This window comes from Diadema setosum, chromosome 9 (assembly GCF_964275005.1).
Source record: "Diadema setosum chromosome 9, eeDiaSeto1, whole genome shotgun sequence".
Taxonomy (NCBI): domain Eukaryota; kingdom Metazoa; phylum Echinodermata; class Echinoidea; order Diadematoida; family Diadematidae; genus Diadema; species Diadema setosum.
Window position 1 is genome coordinate 29,078,004 of NC_092693.1, and position 27,840 is coordinate 29,105,843.

Here is a 27,840-nt window from a genome sequence, read left to right on the forward strand (position 1 = left end):
ACTCGCAGGCCCCTCGCCTCTTGTTCACTCTCCTGCCGGCATTCAGTCGCTAGCGCCGTTGTTCTGGGTTTATGTGTGCATATGCAGTTGTGTTGTCCGCGACACGAGAACAGCGTCAAGACCTGGACTTTGTTTTGTGCCTTGTCCACTTGGCTGTGGATCTAATCGGATAATCTTTGCGCTGTAGTCTGGGATGCCTACGACAAAATGTATGTTCTAACAAAGTGTCGACAGCGTCTCTTCAAAACCTTCCAGGTAGGAGATTTGCCCAGGGATTTTTTTTTTTTTCTGGATGAAGGATTGAAGTCGACTGAAATGCACAGGAAATAGTTCGGAGTGTTTGCGCCATCCTTTTCTCTTCCTCACATATGCTGTAATCTCTCTTGCTGGCTGAGTGGTTGTATGTTATGTGGCCATTTTCAATCAACAGGAGAGATCATTTTTCAAGGTTTTTTTAAAAAAGTAGATTAATGACTCCGCTGACATGAGGCAGAATCTTGACTGTAATCATGAGGGACGTGCTTAGGAAAGGCAGGCATCAAGCCCTTGATCTGGCTTAAGTCTTCAGAAATGATTTGTGCATGAAATCGTATGATGAGCCTGCTTCTCCTTCCTGTTTGCAGTTTTCAAGTCATAAGAGATATCTGGGTAACACCCAGGCTATAAACATCACCGTGGATCCAAATTTATCTCTGCAGTCTAGGAAATATGTATGGTTTATTGGTAATGACCTCATATTTAGCATTGCTTTGGGGAAAAGTTTGCATGAAATCGTACCCTTAATTCTTCTCCGCCATTTTCCTTGTCTATTTTTACCCAAGCAGACCGAAGACATGGGCAACCAAAATGGTACGGCGCCGCAGCAAGGGGGAGCCGCCCCGGAGGTGAGCAGCACCAATGCTGGCAGCAACACCAACGGCACAAACAGCGGCAGCGGCGGTGGCAACAGCAGCAGCAACGGGAGCAGGGCCAATCAACGCCGAGCCACCAGCCCAGGCATGCCCAACCGAGCAAGGGGGAAGGCGGGCCGCAGTGTTCAGAGCACGGCAGGGGGGACGCCGGCTCCCCCGCCACCAACCAAACCCAACCACATACAGGCCCAAGTGCAGCAGCAGCAGCAAGCTGCTACCGCCACGGCCCAGGCCAAGGGCAACGAATTTGTGGATTTTATATACGATTATGCGACAAAGGAGAATGGCGGAAAGGAAGGTGGAGAGAAAAACGGGCACGCCGGCAGTGAAGAAACAGCGAACAAAAAGAACAAGGGGTATGATGCCGTTGTAGCCGGGGACTTAGCCGGACACAGAGAGCATGTTGATAAGAAACATGGGCGAGGTGAGAGAGCAAGGGCACATACCCATGGCCATGCAGCCCGAAAACACAAGTCCCCTGCCAGTAAACCCAACACAAAGAGCACCCTTCTTGTGGACTATATCGATGCAACCCACAATGCAACGACCTACTCTCCGTCGGGCCTAACCGTGCCCGACCTGTCCAACGACGCAGACCACCAGTTCGACGAATTCTCCCGCCCCAAGGCAGCCACAGAGTCTAAGCCCCACAGGGAGCGGGCCAGGGCCCACTCGCATGGCCACCGCAAGAAGGGCTCCAGTGACTCCAAACATCAGAACAAACACAAAGGCAATTCCTCATCCAGCGAGTCCTCCGATCCCGTGGCCAATCTCCTCGCTGTGCCGCCGAAGCCTGCCAAGCCCACAGAAAACGGACACGGCCCTACAAGAAATAAACTGTCCAGTAGCACCAATGATTTGGAGAGTAGCCGAGATGACGGCAAGAGCCACGAATACCTGCCCGATGTATCGGGCAACGACTCTTCACTTGACGGGGAGAAGGCCAAGTCTGGTCGGCCAGATACTCCTCCCCAGTCCTCTACCCCACCCCCAGGGGATTCACAAGATGGTGGGGTGAGCTCTGCGGAAATAGCCAGGCTAAGGCAGGAGAATAGTAAACTCAGACGGGAACTGGAAAGTAGTCGGAAGGCCTCTGAAAAGGACAGCAAAAAGTGAGTAGCATTGTCACATTTGCCATTCTCTCACTCACATTCCCATTAGAAATAGTCAGCATTCAGAGAAACGCCACACACATAGGCCCGAATTCACGAAGGTGATTGAGATTTAGACCGTGGTTTAAACTTGTACCATGGTCTAATATAAGCATAAAATAGGCGTACCTTTGACATGCACATATCAGTGCGCATTTGTTGCTGGATGTCTGTTAGCATACGCAATCTGTAAGTCGTATTTATGCACAAAAAATTTGTGTAAACCATGGTCTGAATGTAAACCACCTTCATGAATTCAGGCCATGAAGTTCAGAATTTTAACTATTCTGTACATTTCAAGAAATGCTTGAAATCACAGCCTTAGCTAGCCTCCATCCTTACAATCCAATGAAATATTGAGAAAAAGAAGCAAACGTACAAAGACTCTTTGAGAAAAATATTGAGACTGAGCTCAATCGTGTAGAACTATACTGCCCAGGGTTGAACTAATGGTATTGTTCATCATTAAACTTGTGTCAAATTGGGAATTGTATATCTCTGGTGGGTGATTCATTGGCTTAATATAAACAGGAAGCAATTGAATGAAGTTATGGATAATTTGATACATCAGCCTGTGTATTATCTGTTAGGGGCTTCAGTGCACAGACTTGCCAGAGGATAAACATCCGTATTGTTTTGATTCCTGTGAGACGCAGTGGACTTAGCAGAAAGCAATCCATTGTCGGGAATTGCCTTCAGTTTTGAACCGGAAACGAAGTGGCACAAGCAAGCGCCATAAATGGCCCTTTAGTGTTGACTCCCTCCTTCACCATTAGCAAATGTCGCGGGGAGATGATCGGGAGCATACGACTTCTGTTATTCGGAATGAAACGCTCGGATGTGTTGTTGCGAGCTAACAGTCACAGGGGGGAATAGGAAACAGATGTTTGTGATGAAATCACAGTGTGATCTGTAGCTCACTTCATGGGTGGGTCCCACAACACTTGGCCTGTGATTCAGCACTGCCCCTTCTCTACTGCAACTAGGCATGCCAAGTTAAGATAATTCCCTGCACCAAATACATGCTGGCATTACAAAGTGACCACCTATATTTGAGAGAACTCTGTTTGATGTGTCTAGTGAGGAAACCTGTTGCACCCATTACAGTTGTATTCTATAGTACATACATTGTGGCTTTGGTAGCTAGATACATCCAAAAAAAAAAGAAAAAAAAAGAGCAAATAGGGGATGAATACAGCTGTAGGGATTAAAAAACTTTTCACCACGATTACAAGCAGTGGCCAAATGCCAAGAATTTGTGCCGAAAATTTTCCAGCAGATGAACGGAAAGTCAACAAGAGTTTCGTGGTGTATACGCTTTTGTTTCAGTTTTGAATCAAATTCTAACAGGGCAAAATTCTTGAAGGAAATTGACAATTACACATTTCCCTGTTGGCTATCCAGTGGATGAGCAGCTGTATCAGAAAGTTTACATTAACAAAAAAATTAACTCTGTCACAATCCATCCATTTGAGGGAGGCACCCATGGCATTGTTTATGATAGCTTCATCCCTGGTTATGTTTGTCCATATATACATATGATATTTTGGTTGTTGTTTCGTATTTCTACATGTATTAGTCATGGTGTGTTGATTATCTCTCTACTCATACCTCTGTCTTTTTCCCTCCCTATGTGTACCAATCTATTGATTTACCTGACTATATATCCACTTATCTATCTATCTATCTATCTATCTATCTATCTATCTATTTATCTATCTATCTATCTATCTATCTGTCTATCTATCTGTCTGTCTATCTGTCTGTCTATCTGTCTATCTATCTGTATCTATCTATCTATCTGTCTATCTATCTATCTATCTATCTATCTATCTATCTGTCTGTCTATCTGTCTATCTATCTATCTATCTGTCTGTCTATCTGTCTATCAATCTATCTGTCTATCTGTCTATCTATCTATCTATCTATCTATCTATCTATCTATCTATCTATCTATCTATCTGTATCTATCTATCTATCTGTTAATCTGTCTACCTGTTTTTGTCTATTTTCTTTATATTTCCTATATATGTATTTCCTGTATATTTCCTATATATTTTCTATGTATTTCATCCATCTCGTCATGATTTCTCTCTCTCTCTACTGTCTCCTTGTTTCATCTGTCTGCTCTTGTCTCCACCATTCTATGTGGCTTATCTCCATTATTCTATGTGTCATATCTCTCACTCCATCTCTCTGTCTCCCATTGTCTCTCTCTCTCTGCCGTCTGCACTGTCTGATATGTCTGACTCTACTCTCCTATCTCTCCTATCTGTCTGTCTCATTGTGTCCTAATTACTCCCACCTTCTCTGCTGTCTCCTATGTCTGTTCCTATCCACACCCTTCTATCTATCATGTCTAACACTCCATCTGCCTGTCTGTCTCATTATGGCTTAAACCTCCCCTCCCATATCTCTGCTTTCTCATTGTTATCTTTTCCTATTTCTTTATATCATTTCTTCATATCCATTATCACTCTATCGTTCTGTCTATCTTGCTGTTTTTCCATCTCTGCCCCCACCCTCCATTCCTCGCTCCTCCACCAGGATTGAATTGATGGAGGCAGACATCAAGAAGCTGAAGATGCGGGAAGCTGAGGATGCCAAGACCTTGGAGACGATGGTACAACACGTGGAGGCAAACCTCAAGAGAACGACGGTGAGTCTTTGAAAAGCAACCTCTCAACTTTCTTCACTCAGGTCTCTGCTTCTCTGCTTTCTTTGTCTTTCCTTTTATTTGTTTTCTTTTTTTTTGTCAGAAACAATGACTTTTAGAATAAGCTGGTGTGACAAATGGTTGCATATAATAGTAGATGCATTAATTTGTTTACAAGTTGGTTTTTTTTTTTTACCTTTTTTGATGTGTAATATAATCCATATTGAACTTTTTTTTTTGACATTGCAATATTTTGGCCTTGTAATGCTGTGTTATGAGAAATTTTGTTACAATGTTACAATATTGCATTCTTTATAATACAAGCATTCATTAATACCTGCAGACATAATGTGTATGTATATATGTATATATATATATATATATATATATATATATATATATATATATATATATATATATATATATATGTGTAATGGAAGTCTGTCGGGTGTGACAATGACATAAATGCAAACAGATATAAACACATGATACAGAAAAATATGAATGTACATTCATACATATATACATACGATGTACTTGTAATAGATGACTGCTCAAATTTTAAATCCTCTTTATAACATCTCCCCCTCCCCCTTGAAGTATTACTGGGTTACTTTGATAGCAAATACAGTGCATGATTGCACAGCATAGAATGTTGTAGAACATGAGTCACCTCTCCTTAGCCTGTGTTTGATTGAATACAAATTATCATACCTTTTTTAGCCCTTGAAAGGTCAGCTAAAGGGTTTCTGTGCTCTTTTTAAGTTTATATGAATGTTAAAGGGGCAAATAAATTTATCATTTCCATTTTTATCTTATCCTTCAAAAGGTCATCTGAAGGGTTTTTGTGCTCTTTTAATGTTAAGTTAATGTTAAAGGGGGTAAACAAGGGTATTATGCCCTTATTTATTTTTTTTAAGGTCAGCTGAAGGTTTATTCTGTTCTTTAAAATTTCGAGTTAATTTTTAAGGGGCAGCAGATTCATTATATCTTTTTATACTTTCAAAGGTTGACTAAAGGGGTTCAATACTTTGTTTCAAAGTTAACAGTACTTTAAAGGGGGCATGATGAGTAAAGAATAGACAAAAGATCAGAGTGAGGTTCTGGCCAATATCCAGCAATGTTTCTATTAAAATAAAATCTCTATGTTTAACCGTGTGAATCACTGTGTGTATGTCATTGGCAGATAATGCCTACGTAAAATAGTCGTCGGGGGAAAACAAGAGAAAAGAAGGAAAAAACAACAAGCTCAGGACTATAATCTCGCAGCTTTTGCCAAGATACGTGACCTTGTAAAGTTGCATAGCCCCCCAAAACCACAATGTGGGGTAGTTCAGCATGTTCACTCTACTCGTACACCTCACTACAAAATCTCAATAGAAATAGCCCAGGACATTTTATCAAACATCATTAAAATTACTCACAGACCTTTTCAATTGCAGACTACAGATACCACAATGAGTTTAGATGTGATAGATATGTATGTTACATATCTAATATGGTATTTACAAAGAAATACCCCTTGTGTCCTATTAAAAGTGTAGGACATCATACAGAAGAAAAATCAGATTAAGAAAGAAAACGTAATACAAGATTTACATCCTTGTGTCTGAGTAGAATACTTTGTATACAAACATGTAGCACAATGTAATTGATGTAAAATTTTCTACCATTTACTGTATCTAAGTGAAGAATCATTTTGCTCTGTGAGTGATATTGCTTGAATAGAATCCAAACACACTGGGGTGTCAAGAAATGGTGCAATAAATAATAAAAGTTTGACACTGGAGTGTTGAAGAAAAACATTTTGAAGTAGACATTGTGGAATGCAGGGAATGCCCTTTGTTATATGATAAGGACAACAATGAAGGTGATATCAAATAAACGAGGTACAGTATGTATCATTAAAAAAAAAGCAAACAAAGCAAAATGAAGATGATGCAGGGCTGTTGTTCAGAGAGAGAATTAGTGATAGCTCTTATAAACCTTCCCTCAGATATTTCAAGTTTAAAACCAAGGCCTTGCGTACATGGCCAAGTTTATACAGTCTGTGAATAGTTGTGCTAAAGGGGTTACACAAAATTAAGCTATTATCAAAATAGTTGGGAGCAAATAACACATAAATATCACCTAAAATTGCCATACTTCCTCCAACAAAAAACAAACAAACGAACAAGAACTGATATCTCTAAGCCTGTAAATATGTTTATGTACATTTTCATTGAAGCACAGGAATTGTATTCTTTTTATATTTGAATAAGTTAAAAAAGGGGCATGGACAAAAGATTGATAGATTTTATTCAGTAACAAAAACTAACTTTTTTAGCGAAAGGGACAAGCAAAATATGTCTTTCAAACATTAAAGCCATTTTTTTTTGCAATTAGTTAGAATGATATAATTTTTTATATGCATCCAGTTATCTATGAGATACTATTTATAGCTTATATAAATTCATTGGATGAAGCAAACTACCTGAAGGGATCCCCCTTGGACACTAGGATATCGCTCCCAAGAAATCGCTCCCAATTTGTTCCTCATAACAGCTAGAAAAACAACAGATGCTTGTGCCCTCATTTGATAAGCCTTTGGATGCATGTCAAAACAACTTTCGCAGGAAGCAACCAGATGTTAGATAAAAACACTCTCTCGAAAACAGAGCCGTAAATCCCTCCAACATCACTTTCACTAATTGACCTTACGTTGTTCACAAGGTAGTTCAAATTCCCTCTATGAAACTCTATCATACAACACTTTTGTGAATATATCGTGCCTTTAACGCGCGCCTGTCACAGTATGCCAAATTTTGCGTCTATTTCCGGGGAAGTGCAGGGAGCACAGATACTGCGACGGCTTTGCACACGATGGCATGTACATTGTGTATCTACCCCCGGTCTGTCTTCAGTGCCTGGCTAACCCCTTCTCAGATACTTGCGGGGATTTAACTGTCTGTGAGTCACGTAATTGTTTTCGATAAACCGCTGTGTGTCATGCCCGGTGGTAAGGGACATGTGACGGTTACCCGGGGGACCAACCCCAGACCCCCTCCTTATCCTGTTTTGATTTTCGTGACTCTATCGCTCGTTCTCTCTGTCTCTTTCCGCACTTTGAGTCTCCGTCACTCTGTCCTGTCAATGTTCTTCTTGTTCTGTTATCTTCTTGTGTTTTGCCCTGTTTGATTCTTCTTTTATAATCTGTCACTTCCTCTTTTTTTTCCCCTTCCCTTTCTCTCTCAAAGTGTGTCATATTCTGTTCTATAACTTGCTGTTTAACCCCTCATCCTTGTTGTCTTATGATCTCTTTTCTGTGTTCTTTGTCGACACATTGGATAATATCTATCAATCAGTTTATCCTTCTACTTGAACATGCGCTCCTGCAAATGTCTGCTTATCATTTTATTATATATCTGAGAACTAGCTTCTGGCTAAATATGTAACTCTCATTCTTTCTTCTTTGCTTTTATCTCATCTTTGAACCCATAAATGAATATTTTTTTGTTCTAAATTTCTCTTTCTATACACTGTTCATGCTTCAGTCCAGGAACTGTTCTTCCAAAGATCTCTCCAGATGAAAATTTAAACATAAATGTATTAAAACAAAATGAATATTACATAAACATATTTCCATATCTCTTTTTCATTCCTGTATTATCCTTTCTGTTTTAGTACACATGTTGAAATATATGATATTAAGGATAATTTAAACTTAATATGAGAGTAGAAAGAAGCGAGATTGAAAAAAAAAATATAGTATTCAATCTGTATGATTTTTGTTTTTGTTTTTGCGTGTATGCATGTAAAAACTTGGAGGAATTTTTCACTTTTGTTGCATTCTTTCATTTCCATTGATTTATTCCAGGAGAGAGCAGTAACGGCAGAAAACACGATAACCAAGCTGAAAGCTGAAATCAAACAATTAAAGGTAAGCTCCTTTTTCCAGGGTCCCAGCCCAGTCACTGAGAAATCTACAAATGTCTGTGTGTGGCTTGTATCACAGAGTGCCCAGTGATGGGAGAATATTGTACGTCTTTATTCCTCCAACCAGCAGGGAGCCATAGACATTATTCAGATCTTATGATTCAGAAGAAAAGTGTCAGATCTTATGATTCAGAAGAAAAGTGTCAGATCTCAGTCTATGTGATATGTATGATGTAGATCACAATTAGGGTAAAAAGGAAAAATGCATTACATCAGCATTGATATGCATCATATTTGTATCAACTAGTATTAGTCAACATTGAAGCTGATATTTCCAACAGTTATGAAGGTACTGAAAACATATGTGACCCTGCATCACAAAACCAACAAAAAGTTGCCAGACATGGATATTCAGTTAAGGGAGCATAGATTCTGAAAAAGCAGACTCTAAGTTTTAAAATGATGTATAACTCAATTCAAATGGACTCCCCTAACCTATCTAAATATCGGAAAGAAAGCACACACTCTGGAAATTGTGAACTGAGAAAACAAGCTCTGAAGTACAGGGTCTATTCAAGTAATTAATCTTTACCAAACCATGCTAGCTATGCGATGAATGGGACAAAAAACAGGATGTAAACCACCGCAGCAACAACAATTAAGGGATTATCAAATTAAGCTGAAATTGCCCATGCTCTATGAATACATTCTGTCCATGATTAATGCCAACTTTCAAAGCAGTAGCATTATCCCTTCAAAAGTTATTAGAGTTGAAAGTGAAGAGTGTGCAAAGGATTTTCAGGAAATGAAAAGGGGCCTGTAAGACATACTTGATCTCACTACTCTACAAAAGAGGGGTTGCAGAAAACTGCTGAAAACACACTTTCCCATTCATTTTATGATCCCAAACTTCAGAAGTATGTAGAAGAGAAATAGTTCTCTCAGAAGGACTTGGTTGACCCATTTCACCCTTTTTCAGTCCTCACATAAAATCAAGGGGTGCGGCTTTTTGTTGGTTGTGTGATGCACAGTCACATATTGACAGACAGAAAAAGGGTAACCTAACCCTGCGTACTGTCAATGTAAGTGGTACTTCACTTTTCTTAGCCATTCTTTTCATTTTGTTTTTAACAAACTGGAAAGAACAGTTTTGTGTTACGGCAACCCTTTCTTGATGAGCTCAAGGTCATTTTTTTTTAAAAACAAACAAACAAAAGAGACTTCAAATTCATCCTTCCACGCCTGGACCAGACCACTCTCAGGAAATTGCGTTCATCAATAGAGAGGCATAGATTGTCTTAAAGGGGCTTAAAAGGTCACTCCATGCTATGTTCAAGTTGAAGTTGCCATAAAAGAAAAAAGAACCTGTCATGGAGGTTACATAAAAGTTAGACACAATAGAATTGACATGTCATAAAATTTCAATGTTTTACATGGTTTCACAAAACAGTCACATCAAACAATCACATATATACAAAACAAATGACATTAGGATGTCATTACCTTATAGTTGTCTTGTATTTTTGCAAACAAGGAGCTCGTAAGTGTGGTGGTTTGTTGGTCAATAATTCAGCAATACCTCTTGTATTCATCAATGTTAGATCATAACAACCTCAGAATAATATGATATGTGGGATATGATTTGTGTTTCTTGAAGTCATTGTGTGAGGGAATGAAGTAAAGATTTATGTACAAGCCAATAGGAATCTTGCAAGGCATTGACACTATATCCTCATCTCATTTGCATATTTGCATATCATTTTATTGACACTTTAAAATTCCTTACCTTTGTTACTCTTATTTTCATTTTAATGGGACTTTCACTGTTCCATGCACTGCTTTCACAGTGTCCATTAAAATCAAAGTGAACATCAAATGAAGTTTCAATCTAACACTGTGTTCTATTCTTGGAAATAGGATCTTCTGCTTTTCAACTGGCAACTTGTGGATGCAACACATGAATGAATTGATTTAGAGGGAACTTAGTTCATATCTACTGCTGATTCTTGTAGACACATATTGTTGGAAAACCTGTCTTTCCTTCTATGCACTGGAGTTTAGATAGGAATGGGAGATACAAAGTGGAGTTTGATTTAGTGTGAAGTTAATAGGGAAGGAGAATGGAATAGAATTTAGTGGTTTGGGAGCAAGAGTGGATTGCAAACTACACGTCTAGGGCCAGGCTCTCAGCATACATGCAAATGAAGCAAATCACATGGATCCAAGATTGCGTGATGACATAATCGTAAAATGGTATAAATGATCAATTTGAAACAACCTATCAAATGACAAGGATCATGGGGATTTTTTTTTTTTTTTTTTTTTTTTTTTGGGGGGGGATGATGATGAGTAGAACAAGGATTTTGTGGAGAATCCAGAATACATCTTAATTTAATCAGAGAGAGGAAGATGAAGTAGATTTCATGGGAGTTGAGAGGGTGAAGAAATTAAATGGGTGTAGATTTGAGGTTGGGATAAAATTTCAGAAGGACAAGGGAAAAGAATGTATTAGCCTTATAAGGAGAAAAGAGATGAAAGAATGCATGGAATTTAATGTGGGGGTGGGGATTGGGGTTTGAATAATCATACTAAACTTTTGAGCACGTTGTCTGGAAGGATGCAAGCTAAATATCCAAGAATAAATGTTCAAACAGAGTCATTGCTTGGCAATGAAAGAATGCATGGAATTTAATGTGGGGATGGGGATTGGGGTTTGAATAATCATACTAAACTTTTGAGCACATTGTCTGGAAGGATGCAGGCTAAAATATCCAAGAATAAATGTTCAAACAGAGTCATGGCTTGGCAAGTCAAAGAACATTTCTGTGTGATTTTTAAGGTGCAGGTGCTAGCGTCTTAACTGGATGGAATTGTCGCAGGAAATGACATTTTTCACATGTTCCAGTCTTCCTGTCGTATCCCGAGGGCAGGCCAAGCGTCTCTAAGTCTTCCTCTTATTGCGGCCTTCTGTCTGAGAAAAATGTCAACGGCTGTAAATGTCACAGGTCAATGAACTCTGTTGGCAGACAGGGGATTAATTCGATTAACAAACTTCCAGAGATACGGCCCAGTTTTTTTTTTTTTTTTTAATATTATTAGCCTGAATATAACAACATCAACAAGTGAGACATTGCAAGTGGGTTGTGGAGCATGCACCTAGTGTATAGATCTACATCCCCACTTGAGGCAAGACTAATGATACTTACTGTGAAAGGACTGTGCCTGTATGAAGGCCATACCAGCGTAAAGTTTGTTGGCCCGTACTAGCAGCTGCTACCCAATTTCCAGATTTTATTTTCCTCAATTGGCTGTTATTGATAGCCGCTAAATGTGCATCAGACTGACAGGTATGAATGAGACTACTGTCTTTGCTGGGACACTTGAAACTTATTAATGTCTTTGGTGTCTTTCCTCATTCACTGTTGTACATACACTTCATTCTTTTAAACCTTGCGATACGAAAATGTGATGCTTACGTCTCATTAACATTCTGATTTTTTTTTTTTTGTTTCTGGTGGGGAGAGAGAAGTGCTCATGTAAGTCTTTTTCAAATAAAAATTTTATTAGGTTTTACATCTGCTGCAAAATCACTGATGACAGATTAAATGTCATTTATATTATATTGGATGGCTGTGAGTGGGATATCAGGGAATATTGCACGATGCCAAGATGAGTGCAATATTGACCCTAACAAGTGCAATATTCCCTGGTATTCCATGAATTAATGCCATACAATATAATTATTATCATCTATAATCATTATGTAGAGAAAGCATAAACTACACAAAAGCACTGTACTTCTACTTGTCTTTGAAGTTGACTCAACACTGAAAGAGGAGTAGCCCCTACGCAACTAACTGTGTATGAAGCAAGCAACAACTACCAAGATGTTTTGTGCACTTGTGAATTGTAACAAGATTTTGCACACTAGTAGCAAGCATTCGTGCACTCAACAAGTGCTCGCGCAACAGACGAAACAAAATACGGTGTATTATTGAACAGTAATAACGGTAGCCTATGGGTAATTAATACATTGGCCTATGCATTTCATTCAATATGCTCTCATATTGAACGGTAAACATTAAGCGGACTACAATACAAGTTTTTAATGTGCTGGTATGACGTCCTATATAGATGTTAATATGTAATATTATACATAATACCCTACATAATATTGTATGTGGTAGTTCCATGTGTGTGCCTGTATAGTTAAGGGGTAATAGAAGAAAGACTTTAATATTACTCAATACATTAAGATACCATCACTTGCTGACCTACTCAGTACAGATGAAATAACTGCTACCTCTGCTGTTGATGCAATGTACATTTTGTTGATACACTACCATGCATCGTTAGAAAACAGTTGAACATGTAGTGAACCGTAACCATTCATGTATTGATCTTCCAGATCATCTCAAGCAGACAAGAATGAACATACAAATGTATGTAAACAGAGGCTTGTGTTGACTGACGACCAAAACAACTTTCATGCCACAAAATTGCAAGGACTCCTGAACAGTTTTGCGAGTTGAAGTTTTCTGAATGCTTACGTATGGCACTTTTCCAAGAATTACATCTGCTGTTCACAAGATTTGCGCTCATTTGAATGTTTTAAAAAGTTTGTTGATCTGAATACAAAATGTGCACACAACACAACCTGTTCTTTCTGCACAGCTTTTGCTGTAGTGAGTGCAAAATCAGTCTCTTTTTCCTTTTTTTTTCTTCTTAAAATTAGTTCTTAAAATTTGTTCCTCTCAAAGTGACTCAGCATGACTCTTAATCTGACCCCTTACTAACTTCCTGCCTCCTCGGTAGAAGCGTAATCCTGCACCACGAAAGATAACACTAAACAAAACATTTGTGGTCGCTGCACTCTAGACATCGACAGAGCAATAAGATAAACAGAGCAACCGAGCATTCGCAAACATGTGAATTTTATCGGCGCAGGCTATACGTGAATGTTACGCCATGTAACGGCAAAAATCGGGGAGAGGTCATGAAGGGGGTAGAGCAGTGAGTGAAGACAGCGAGCAAAAACTGTTGGAGAAAGGAGGAAAAAAGAAGCAGGCAAACCTGTGAAATGTTATTCAGTCTATGTTTCATCATGTTCATGGATTGAAGAGGCTGTATGATATGGTAGAGTAGCTAGTGTGTTTGTTCGTCTATTTTTCTTTTTCAGTGGACTCGGTAGATATATTTGCGTAATCATGCAATAGCCTATGTTATGGTCTTCGTAGTTTGTGATGTGGAATGTTCTACCTGGAAAATGTTCGGCCTAATGCAGTGTTGCACATACTGACAGGGCATGCGAAGTTCTTACAAGGTTCCTATGGAATATCTTGACATACATTTGAGTTCATTCAAACAATGCATATTTTTCAAGGAATATTCTTCTCATACTGTGCATAAGTCTGTGTGCTATACCTATAGCATATAACATAGTGACTAGATATATCTTTTGCTTGTTTGTTTGTTGTTGTTTTCTCAGTTGTGATGTAATCAACAGGTGGCTAACAAACATGTTTTCAAAGTAGAACCATTGATATGTCTTTGTCAAGAGAGTGTTAAGTGCTCTAGTGTAAACACAATTAAAACAATTAGCATGTTGGCCCATCATTAATGAAAGCCAGACAAATTCTTATCAGGACTTGGACACCAGGGCAGAATGATTTTTTTAATGACAGATTCAAAACAGCAGTGTCACCACTGATTCTATCATTTCTGCAGTGAGACAGATAGTGGGTACACTCATACTGTTTTTGTCCAATTACTGAAGCTTTGTGGTGGCACGTGTCATTGTCTGCAGCCACAAAGTCAACACTTTATTCAAGTGAGACATAAAGTCTCACAGTTCTGGTAGATGCAACGCAATGCCTGTATGTGTGCATGTGTGTGTGTGTGTGTGTGTGTGTGTGTGTGTGCGTGTGGTCTATATACAGCATGATTCCACTATTTCGCTGTACGTTTTATTTTTTTGTTCACTTCAATTGTTACTAATCTGACAAATGAGATGATAGTTGTTTATATTATCAAGTTTTCATTTCTACTTTTATTTTTTTTTTTTTAATCCAAAGTTGTATACAGGAAGGTTATAATTACTTTTGTTACTTATATCCAAATTATGTTACTTTGTAATAACAGCACAAGTTTTAAACTTAATATTAACATTAATGTTAATTTTATTGATATAATATTGCCTTGGTATTATTGAAATGGTAGTGAATAAATACCATTAAAAAAAAGTGTGTGTGTGAGAGAGAGAGAGTGCATGGAGATGACATATATGAGAGTAAGAGCTTTAATCCATTGAAAACTAGTCCCGGGTATTCCTTGGCAGATGTCTATAGGATACGTGTGTTATAGAAAATCAGTTAGTCCTCAGTGGGTTAACCCGTTGAGGACTCGGGCAATTGTCTATGGGAAATGTGTGTTGTAGCAAACTCAGTCCGTCCTCAATGGGTTAACGGGGAGCTGCAGCAACCCTGAGAGGAGGGAGACCGTTGACAGTCTTATGGACACCCTCTGTTTCAGGCCATCAGACTCGGATGCCAGCAGACAGGTGATTTGGAGTAAGCTGAATCACATGTCGACTCGCTTGTCCCAAATAACAGTCCCGTCTCCACGGCAACAGTCCACACAATTTGCCGCATTCATTAGGTCGGGCAGACAACATAGAAAGCATGAGTGTGAGATGGGGAAAGAGGGGAAGAGAGGGAGAGAGAGAGAGAGAAAGACAGGGAGAGCATGGGGAAGAAAGGGAAATGGTTTTTAGGGAAGCTTCCTCCTGTTTGTTTCTGAAGTTCTGCCTGACATGTCAGGGTGACTTGTGGCTGCATAATACTTATTCATACTTCTGTAATAAGACAAGTTTGAGAAGCACTTTGTGTGCAGCTAGATTTGCCAATTCTAATCACTTTCCAGAGACTATACTTTATTTGTTATACCTTCTTGGAACTTATGGAAATTTCTCATCATTACAGAATTTCCAGGAGGAAAAGTTGCTCACTATGAGATCACTTTGTACCACAGTGTTGTGAAGGAATTCCACACGTAATGTCACATCCTGAAACATGTAGAATAGTGATGTTAAATCACTGCTTCCATATCTAATGTGCATCAAGAAAAATGCATGATATATGAAGAACCAACACACACACACACACACACACACACACACACACACACACACACACACACACACACACATTGCATAAATAGAAACAAAGTAAAAACAGTTATTGATTTTTCATGGCTGGTGACTAGTGAGAACCATTGTAGTATCACATTCCAGCAAAGAGAATCATAAAGACATTACAGAGCAGATTCCATTTGTATGGTTATGGAATCATTGATGAAAGCATGCATATGGTCAAGAACTGAGAAATACATAGAGAACTGAAATAGCAATGAAAGGCCAAGAAAACAAACTTTCTGTACTTACCAGATTTTTGATAAAAGAGTAGTATAAATCTTTGTTTTCACCTGCTAGAGTTGTATTTATTAAATTGAAGTTACCCCCAGTGATGACATCAGCATATCTTTTCCTTTTTTTAAATTCCTATTCTTGAAAATAAAAAGTGCAGTAGTAATCTCGTAGAAAGGTAAATATAAGAAATAAAAGAACATTTTTTTTCCCCCCATCAACTGAAATAAGACCTGTTCTGATTGTAGGGATTAAATTGGTGACTGACCGTTATGCCAGCATGCATCCGAAGTATATTTTTCACTTCTAAATCAGTGCAGAATGATTCATCGCCAAGATCTCTCCTCTTTTCATAAAGGTCAAACTTTGTTACATCTATTCTTAAGCCATCTTCCGAGTCCCATCAGTGCAGTTGTGCTCAGCCCTATCCTTCTGCCCAAATGTTTGCCGTGTTGCCACGGCAATGATGCCTCAGCTCCGAGACCATCTCTGATGTCCTTCGAAGCTAATGAAACACACAGGGAAGACTTTACACAAGAGGCAGGGCTTAAAAAGGGGTAAAATGGCTCTACAGTTTCAGCCGCATTAAAGGTACTGTTTACCATTGCATGGGAGCAGTGATTTTAAAAACGTTTTGAGTTATCATATTTGATGCATATGTGTAGGTCAGTGGTATCACAAAACATCCTACCCTTTAAAGATTGTGCAATAAAGCCTAAAATAAGGAGATATCGCTGTTTTTTCTCAATAAACCATAACTGAGATGGTTTAATCTAGAAACAATTTTATTATAACTATTGTTCACATTTTGTGTATGTAACAATACTTGACATTGATTATCCTGATCAAAATTCTTACATTGGTTGTTTCTATCCGTAACTCACATTTTGAAACTGTTATGAAGCACTAAAGCTGTGTTTTTGTTTTATCTGCAAGTGGTAAATAATGCCTTTAAAGTCCATCATGTTGTTTGTTATGAGAGGAGTGTTAATTGTCAGGAGAAAGTTGTTTTGACAGAATAGAGAGAAATAGATATCAGTCATGGATTGGGAAATGTTAAGCATGTAATATATCTGTTTGTGTGTGGTAGTCATAAATGAAGTAATTTGGGGTGTGAAATAGAAGTACTCATACAATAGAGCCAGATGTTTTGCAGACAGTGGGAGTGTAGGATTTCAGCTTTTTATCAAGTTGTATCCATATGATAGTTAGCTTTAAAATCAATGTACCAGTACGCTCATAACTACACTTCAAATTCTGTTTGGTTACTCTCTTTCCGAGCAAGCAAAAGAAGAAGAGTTTTGAATTTTTTTTTTTATTGGTCTTTGTCGTTACCAGAATATTTTCCTGTGTTTGCGTACTTTGGTCAGTATTTTACACAACAAAACATACTTAAAAATCAAAGAACGAAATCACAGACAGAGTGTTGTGCATTCAATCATTTGTGTTTATATCACATATCTCTCACATTCTTTGGCTCATATGTTCCTTGAGCTCATATCTCTCACTACCACTGCGGAGAGGATCACGTAGACAGTCTGCAGTGCATTTGACGGGGCGGCGCTATAGAGGGTTAGTCTGGATGACTGGCTAAAACCAACACGCGTACACCTGCTCCAAGAATGACTCGACCACTTTGAATAGGATTCATGGATGCTTACTAACTCCTGCCTGAGTATTATAGACCTCAGCTCATATGGCTTGACCAAATGACATGACTATAAATAGCAGGAAGAGATTGGGAGAGCTGTGGGGCTAAATTTGTACCCCTGTAAATTCATGCCCCTATAAATTCATACAGCATAATATTTGCATGTAACAGACCATATAAGCGTGAATCACGGTGAAATGCAAGTGCGGGCGATAATTGAAGCGGAGGAAATGGAGTTTAAAAATATCGCATCCTCTCTTTTACGCCTGATGCCTCCCCGGTGCCAGTCGAAAGATGGTTTAACTCATCGAAAAGTATGTCCCCTAGATTTTGTCAAACTAGCCATACTCCCCCCTTGCTTAAATATTGTACCCATAGATAGATTTGAGTCTCGATCCCTATCAGTCCAAAGAGCATTTGAGATGTTGACCTAAAGGAAGCAAACTAAATGCCTAGCCTTAACTCATATAATGTGGATGGAATGATGGGATATTTTCCCCCAGATTGTGTTAGCTTACAGAAGATTCCATTCTAATGGTCTTTATCTTGTAGCTTTTATAGGGCAATGGCCATTTTTCCTGTGATTTAGTTACATGATGAGTACATGAACACTTTATTATTTTGGTACTCTGTGCTTGAGTTGGAAAACCATGGCTCTAATGGACTAGTCAGCCCAAATTTCAGCTCCTTTTCCAAATGACCTATTGTATTTTATTTTTTTTTAATGTTTTTTCATTACATGGGACTGTGTAATGTGGTAATTATAGCAATGATATGTTTTGATGCCTATGAGTACTGTTTTCTCTGTTTAATTTCAAACAAAAATGTGTGTAGACTGTTTCCCATTGGGGTTGTGATAAACTGCCACACCTGAGGAGTACCTGAATTTAAACACGAACATTACTGTGAGTTTACTGTGATATCTGTCTGTGATGAATCAGAAGTCTCTGCTCTCAAGATACGGTAATTGATATAGAGTAATTTGCAAATATCTGACATGTCAAATATATAAGGTGTCTATACTGTTAGAATGATGAAGTGGTGTGAAACTTTGAACTGGGACAAATCTAATTCGTTAAGAGTGGATATTTTCACATGAGTTATTTTTTGTGCTCGGCCAGGTGAGATGATTTCTTATGTTTTTGATTCTTTGGAATCAAGACATCAATTACTGGAACATATGGCTAGCAAAACTATTCTCGTACTTTTTTTTTCGTGCTGGTTTCTAGTTGCATGCAAAATGCGGAAAAATACTCAAGTCGTGAGTATTTACGTCCACATTTACGGTAATGGGGAGAGGCCAAAGTTTGTATAGCAAAATGGTTTGTGATTGTTGTCCAGAGACAAAACAAAGCAGACAAAACAAGAACAGCAATTGACAACTCTACAAACAATCTTATGATGAACTTAAACATCGTCTATAAATTTCTTGGATGGAAGGCCATGATGACTTTGGGATGCATTTGACAAAAGGGATAAAATAGATATACCAGGTAGTCATATGTTTAACCCAAGTGTGGAGGGGGGGGGGGGGTTAGAAAACAAATAATATGTATTGTAATTTAACACTCATGATTCAGCGTAGTGTATACAGCTTAGTGCATGAAACTCTATCCCTCGAAAAGGCAAAAGAGGGAAGTGTACCTACACGGTGTGGACAAAGAAAGTAGAGCTTTGGTGCACTTGAAAGTGATAATTATGTTATCACCAAGGAGGCTCGCTTCTGCTGGACCTAAATATAGAAATCTCAAGTTGCTATTTAGGGAAAGCCCAAGGTAAAGAAGTAATGGGGGGGGGGAGGCAGGAGGGGGGAGAGAGAGAGAGAGAGAGAGAGAGCACCCTCACTGCTTGCTGTCCATGAGAATGAGTTGACTGATACAAATGTTAGATCTCTGATTTGAAGTGGATTGGGGGGGGGGGGGTTGAAGGGGAGGGGGGGGGGACAGAGAGAACAAATGATAGGACACAATTGGCAGTGATAACATGACAACAAGGTGAGTTCTGGTGGTTTAATAGCTGACACCACTCAGACAGGTGGCACACCATAAGGTGATGGCTGTGAGATTATCACAGCTTGGAGTTGAAGGGGATCAAGATGCATGGTGACCAAGTAGGCCCTGTGTCATACACAACCTTTAGTATGTGTAAGAAAGCAATGATCAAAGTCACAGTAAATGCTTTGGGAACGGGAACACAAACTTCTTTTGTGAGAAATCATTGGAAAAGAAATCTAGCGTAATGCTATACTTTCAACCAATCAGGAGCCATGTTTGGACTTCTATTTTGTTTTATACTTAGGACTTCAAAAGTCTTCTTCAGTTTTTTCATCATCTAGTTATTATATCATTATTATGATTGATTATGATATCTAACATTATCAGAGTTGTCATTATTTGTATTAACATTTTTGTAATTATTATCATTATCACTATTATTCTTTATCATTGTCACCATAAGGCTATTATTACTTTAATCATTGTCGTACAGTTCATAAGTGGATACTTGAAGAACTGTGAGAAGGTTTCATGAGAGCTCAGCTTGATCAATACTGCTTTGCTCATCTGCTGTGTTTGACATTAGCAAATGTAAACTTTTGCCATTGCCATGGCAATCATACAACTACCTCAGGGGTCATAAGGACTTCTTGTGCACTGTGTCTGTGGCAAGAATAGATTCGGGACACTGCTATTCTTCCACAGAGTAGCAAAAAAAAAAGTGATGATCAATATGGAGACAAGCAAGAAGGAAGAGGGGGAAAAAGAAATAAAATATGAAGAAGATAGAAAAAAAATGATAACAAGAGAAAGAAGATTGTTGATGTACTCCACATCTTGTGTGGGAATTTGATTTTTTTTTCTCTTTTTTTGGGGGGTTGGGGGTGGGGAAGGGGTAATGATGGCTCCCAAATGTCTGAATATTTGTCTGCAAAACATCTTCTGAAGAAGTGACAGGAGCTACAAGCATTCATTAACATCTTGCCTGCCACACTGGGACATTTACCATCATATTAAAGACCCGGTAGCATGGGGATACCATGTAGTGGGGAGGCTGGCCTGGCTCGCATGTGTTCGAGAATCCCCGTAACAATTTGTGTGCGGCTTTATCATTGATTTCTATCAAACACACAGCTGAAGAATCTCAAACGAAATCGACCATTAATGACGAGGGTGCTCTTTGATGCACATATTTGCTCAAACATTGCTGACAGTGGCTATACGTGGTTTTCACATGCATCCCTAGGGGCAGCATATAAAGATAGATTCGATCAAGCCATTCATGTTTCCCCATGCCACTGGGTCTTTAAAGTGTCATCTTGTATGTCACGTCTACGATGTTTCCCAAGGATTTGCATATGCGGTGGGTGCGGAGCTTGATGGGAGCAGACAGACAGTCTGTAATAGTTACCGCATGTTAGCCTGTTCTTACCACCACCACCACTACCACCACCACCTGTGGTGCCTTGTCAAGGTACTCTAGCTTGAGTGTGTGTATCAGTGTCGTTTTGAAAAGTGCCTCTCGCCACCACCGCTACGCAGCCAGAAATTGGGGCTCTGCGGTGAGAACTTGGTGGGTCTGTAGTGGCAGCAGGTCTGTGCAGGCTGGGGCACCAGTATGATGGGGGATGGTTGGCATAATCCTGCAAATAAAAGATAGCTGTGGTCACCCAAAATATCATGACTTCTGTCAAGTCAGGGGTCGCACTTAACTTTTTTTTTTTTTTTTTTTTTTTTTTTTTTTTTTTTTTTTTACATAGAATCAATTTTGACACTGAAGCAATATTTTGGCTAGCCAGACGGACTAGTAACTTCAGAATTTTTCAATTTTTAGCTAGTCCGACGTGATTTTGGGTGGCCAGTGGCCAGCGGACCATCGCCAATTTCGAACCCTGCAAGTAAATATGTAGTAGTCATGTATTCCTTTATTTCTCATGTTTTATGTGAATCCTGGCAGCACTGACACATATTTTGACCCATTATGCTTAATGGTCATTCCTTTTCAATTATTTTCATAGTTTGGATGCGGTTTCTATTCCCTTCGAAGATTAGTACATATGCCTGTCAAGTAAACGAGCTGCTGAACTTTTTTTTTTTTTTTTAAGGTGGAGGGGCTGCAGGTCATTGGTAGTCTATTACCTCTCCCCCCCCCCCCCCCCCCCAGCTAGGAAGAATATAAGGCAATAAACTACTTTTTTGGGGGGGGGGAGAAATGGGTGATGTCCTTTTTTCCCCCATGATTTTGTCTTTAAAATCCATTAATTTTCCTTTTATCTTTTTACAGTGAAAAAAAAAAAGGTAGAGGGGGAGGGGACTGTAGCCCCCTCACCGATTCCGATGTGTAATCACTGTATGAAGTTTGTTGTTGTTTATCAACAAGGGAGAATTAACCACCAAGCATGTTTATGGTTTGAATGCATTTAGTGAAGTGGCAGCAAGTAAAAAGCAACATAAGATTATAATGAATCTTCCATTTAACCTTCTGGGGACCAGCACCTCAAAGTGCCATTCACATTGTATGTAACCCATTTGCCAATGATACAGACAGGGTTAATATCAAACTCGGCTTGGTATCACATTTGCCTGTGAATGCTTTTGAATGCTTTTGAATATCTTTGTACTGCATCGGTCCAAGCGATATCAGATTGCATTCTACAACAAACAGGGAAAGTACTGGGTTATCGTTAGCCGCACAGTTTGTTTTAATGTCATACAATATCACACTATATATGCAGAGCTTCCATGTGGCATGTTTATATGATGTTAAGTTGTTGTTTTTTTCTCATCAAATCTAAAAGAAATGGTGGGTTTTTTTTAAAATGAAAAATGTGGAGTTTTTTTGTACCTGAAATTTTACTGAGTATGCTTAATTATTGCCATTTCCCACTTTGAACCAAAGTATGTATTTGTTTCCATTTTTTTTTTTTGGTGATTACAGTCAGAACTTGAAAAAATATGCTTTTCTTTAATTTTCTGTTATAGGTGATTGTCTGCATAAGTGAAACAATGTGTGTTTGCTGTCACTGTCAACGAACAACTAACTCATTTATTTCCAAATCAACTGTCAGTTGCTCTGCATATGATGTGCTCTGCCCATTGAAAATATTCTGATATATAGATTTAAAACCAAGTCAAGCTTTCTTTGATAACTAACATTTCAAAATGAAGTTTTGTATCACCCCAGAATAAGAAGCAGATATATGACAAGAAAACAAACAAACAAGCAAACAAACAGAACAAAGTTTGTATCATTCTATCATTTCATTTCAGCTTGTGCATTTTCCCATAAACCTTAATGGCTATTAAAGCCATTAAAGATGAAATTCACTTGTAATGCCACAAATAGATGCAATGATATTCAGACAGACTATCCCATCTTTCCTTTCTCCTGATATCTTCCCACTGCGTCCTTCCTTCCCTTGTGGAATTAAATGTGTTATTATGCACATCCTGGGAGGGGGCTTCTTGTTGCCGGGGGCAACACGGACATGACTTTGTCAGGCGAGGTTGATACAGGCGAGCGTCTCATTTCCCTCTGGCTCCGCAAGCGGAGTGTGTCACGCTTGCCGCACAGGAACAGCTCTGTCAGACTAGTCTCTGCCGCCAGTCTTTTCGGTCTATATCGTAACAACACGCATGAATTGACATGGGCACCCATTGTCTCGGCATCATTTTATCTGTCGACAGTCTCCCTGGCGATCCGTATCACCAGAGCGTCATGGGTCGCGGAATCTGTGTCGCGTGTAGTTCGATTGTCTTTCGTGGAGTGCAAATGTCACTCATGATACATGCCCGATTCGTCACTAGGGTGCCTGAAGTAACTTGCAAGGCTTCTGAGTGTAAAATAACATAGTTGTGATGCCGCAAGACAATTTCCTTATTATGCTATGTAATTCATTCTTTGTGTCGTATGATCCAATAAATGGTACAAATATGCTTTTATAGATATAACATACACTACAATCATGCATAAAAATGAAAAGACACTGCAAAACATTTTCATGGTCTTGGAAAATATAATGTAGAATTATATACTTAAGAGGGACTAAGATTATTTCAACTTTGGCTGAATCTTCAAAATGCAAAGTTGGTTTTAAAAAGAGAATTGTCAAATGTGAACAAGGAAGAGCTTACACATCCAGCATCTGAAATTTGCATATATAATGGCATGCTGATGCACAGTAACAGAAGGGAGAATGTCTTCTGTTTGAATTACAGCAAATGATGTGCACTCTATCATGTAATCTTTTCTTTCTGTTCATGTTTTGGTATACAAATGAGGATCCACTCGTTTTATGGAATGAGTACAAACATGACATTTTACCTTTAAACATGGCTGCCATGTATGTCATTTTGGGCATGTGCAGAGCTCTGAACGAGTGAAAAGTAACCAATATGAAATGTGCTAAGTAAAGATGTCCATTTTATTTCTTTATCTTTGCAGGGCCAGTTGGGTTCTGGGGATTCCAGCAAGCACAAGTCAGAAGAGAACAAAGAACTTCAGGACTTAAAGGAAAAGGCCAACGCAGCCTCCCTCAAATTGGCAACTGCAGCCAAAGAAGCAGAAGCGAATGTAAAGTAAGTGTCTTATAAGAATGGCATTTTTTTTTATACTTCCGGTTATGTTTCATGGAGGTAACTGATGATATAGTCTGCTCCCACAGCAGTTATTGATGCAACAGGTCATATTTCAACAATTTTCTCTTCAAAATTGTAAAATGACAGGAAAATATTTTTACCTTCATTGAAGCCATTTTCCAGGTGTATATATTTGTGTTTTCTTCTCATTTAACTCCCCCCCCCCCATAAAAAACAAAACAAAACAAAACATGGTGGATTTTAGTTCACGTTGTGATTGTAGTTTGCTATACCTAATCCAAACCACAAACAAATTTTAGAAGATGGTTTCACATTATTGTCTACTTTTCAGGGCATTCGCACTGATGTATGTGAGTTCAAATTTTCATATATCAAGTCACATGGAGAGAAATAGTACCTTGGTACACCCCCCACCTAAAAACAAACAAACAAACAAACAAGGAAACTTGGAAACAAACTCATATCTGAAATGAAATGTAAGTAATATACATATAGATTGTGTCAGGCGAAAAAGAATGTGTGCACGTTTCCTATTACAGTCAAAGACAGTGAGGTATTCTCTCGAATAACTTTATAAGGAAACTTATGTACTGAGTATGCTAACTCAATTGCACATTTGAAATCTAGTTGCCATAAGCTGAAATATGCTTTGCATTCATTCACAAATGACATTGTGTTCAAAGTTTGTTTCAGCAGTGAGAAAGTTGTTAGCAGGGAGATCTATATTTCAAAGCAAGTTATAAATCATATAACCGCTGCTCTGACGGCTCTCTGGAGCTTCATCTCGCTATCTCTGTCAATGATACAACAAAGACATGCTGCAGTATAGAGCCACACACCCCTTCAACTTGTTCATTAATCGCCCTCTTTCATTTTTGACCAAGATGATGACAACGTAATGTTACTATATTATGGCCAAAGATCCCTCCCCTCTAAGCAATTCTCCCATTTGTTTAATATATCTGATGATAAAGATAGATGACAAAACTGTATTGCTAGGTAACCAGAGGCCCCTCCCACCTCAGTACTCCTCCCCCCCCCCCCATACCCCCTTTGTCATCTCTTGTGACAAAGACTTCAGAAATTGGGTGCAGTCACCATCTAATCTGTGCTTGTTGAGAGATGGATTGGGGCCTGTCTAGAAAGCAGAGTTCCTGTTGCAGCTATAAATAGACCAGGATATTTATTTAGGCTGCTGCTTATTGTCTTCTTAATCATGCTCATTCCCTCCCTTTATCATTGACACCATTCTTCTTCTTCTTCTTCTTCTTCTTCTTCTTCTTCTTCTTCTTCTTCTTCTTCTCCTTCTTCTTCTTCTTCTTCTTCTTCTTCTTCTTCTTCTTCTTCTTCTTATTATTATTATTATTATTATTATCATTATTATCATTATTATTATTATTATCATTATTATCATTATTCTCTGCCTCTGTCTCCTTTCCCTTTTTCTTCCATTTCTCCTTTTTCTTCTTCTTCTTCTTCTTTTCCTTTTACTTCTCTTTTTCTTCCTTGCCTCCTTTAAAGATAATAAAAAGTTGTGGTACCTCAAAAGTTTCCCTGAATTTCCTTGTCTTGGTTTGTGTTTCACGTTAAAGTACGTTGTCTGTGAGAATTACTCGCCCCAAAGTGCTCTCATGTCTTAGTAATCATGCAATAATGGTTTCGTACCAGAGCCGTCGCCGTACAGCGTCGATAAATATTGTACGAAACCACTGACTGCGACCAGCAGTGTGCAGCCCATTGTACGCATAGCTAACTGCGACCAGCAGCCCCATACGCATAGCGTAATGGGGCTTCGCATTTTAACATTCAGGATCATGACAGAATTAGTATCACGGGTAAATGTCAATTTAAAATCCCAAAATTTCTTCGATTTGAAGACTTACCAATTAAGTTGAAGTATTGAAAACAGGCTTTGAACAACGTTTGGTTCTGCCAGTTGTTCGGTTCTGCCAATAGTCCCTTTCTTTTCGAATTGATGACTGAATGTGACTTGGTCGAGAGGACCTTGGGAGAGCTACATACACCATGGACCGATGCATACACTGACTACTACGGCCAGCGCATGCGCACACAAACATCTTGTCCGTTGATATGGGATTTGAAATTTGTGCGCATGTGATGTGTTCGCATGCACTGGCTGTAGTATTCAGTGTACATGGTGTATGTAGCTCTCCCAAGGTCCTCTCGGCCGAGTCACATTCAGTCATCAATTCGAACAGAAAGGGACTATAGGTGGAACCAAACGTTGCCCGAAGCCTGTTTTCAATACTTCACCTTAATTGATAAGTCTTCAAATTGAAGAATTTTTGGGATTTTAAGTTAACATTTATCCCGTGATACTAAATCTGTCATGATCCTGAATGCTACAATGCGAAGCCCGATATTTACGCTATGCGTATGGGACTGCTGGTCGCTATGCGTATGGGGCTGCTGGTCGCAGTTAATTGCATGATTACTAAGACATGAGAGCACTTTGGGGCGAGAAAGTCTCACAGTGTTAGTTATATGAAAGGTACTTTAACCTGAAACACAAACTAAGACAAGGAAATTTTTGAGGTACCAAAACTTTTTATTATCTTTAACTTTCACTTCTCTGGCGTTTCCTCTTCCAGCTCTTATCATTCCTTGTCTTGAAATAATCTTTCTCTGTGTTAATTTCACCATCAGTTAATTTTGTCTAGTTGTCACCTCATGTCTTCTGTGTATCAATTCAACCATCTATTCATCTATCTATTCATCTATCTGTCTGTCCAGTTATCTGTCTGTAATTGTACTTCCATATATTTCAGTCTTATTCCAGCTTTCAGTTTTCATTCTATCCTTTCACTGAATACTCACTACACAACATTATTGTTGGTAGATCTATTCTATTTCATCTTTCATGTACATCTTGCCTGCTATTCTGTAATAGGCCATGCATATGTTGCCATTCTGTGGGGTACATGGGCTTCTTGTTTTGTCTGTCCAACCCTTTTTGTCATATCTAGATATAATGAAGGATCCCATATTTTGACATCTTAACATGATATTCTTCTTCTTCTTTTTTTAGCAGTTATTACAGACAGTCCTGATTCATACTCTGTCTGTTTTTGTGAGCCTGTCTTTTATGGCATGACATACACTAGGGACTCTCATAACAACAGGAATATATACCACTCAACAAGATATGTATCTCCTTTCCCTCCTCTCTCTTGTGTGACAGTGAATTGTAAAAGGGGAAATTTTCTTGCATTTCATTCAACAGTTAACTAGTTTGAAAATAAAAGCTCAATTTTTTTTTTTTTAATATTTGATCATATTTCATAGCTTTGATTTTATTTAATATCTAGGTATGTTGTAGAGGTATGATTCCTATGTTATTTGCAGTTTTCTTCTCTAGTCCTGTACCATGAATGACTTTGCTGTTGTAACATGGAGCGGTTACAAGTTACTCTTATATGTGCTGCTAAAGCCCTTAACAGCTGTGGTAGCAGTGAGCTGTTGGAAATGCTCGCTTGATCAGCATGAACATCTGTGTCTTTAAAAACATGTAAAATTCAC

The 27,840-nt window shown here is 38.7% G+C and overlaps 1 protein-coding gene across 1 annotated transcript in view; it reads left to right on the forward strand.

Annotated features, from left to right (window-relative positions):
- Nucleotides 1-27,840, forward strand: part of LOC140233005 (uncharacterized) — a 102,820-nt gene that overhangs the window by 66,659 nt on the left and 8,321 nt on the right. The window contains exons 4-7 of the mRNA XM_072313111.1: nucleotides 825-2,023; nucleotides 4,610-4,721; nucleotides 8,575-8,637; nucleotides 24,146-24,279. Of these exons, the coding sequence (XP_072169212.1) occupies nucleotides 825-2,023; nucleotides 4,610-4,721; nucleotides 8,575-8,637; nucleotides 24,146-24,279 (1,508 nt within the window). The remainder of the gene's footprint in view (nucleotides 1-824; nucleotides 2,024-4,609; nucleotides 4,722-8,574; nucleotides 8,638-24,145; nucleotides 24,280-27,840) is intronic.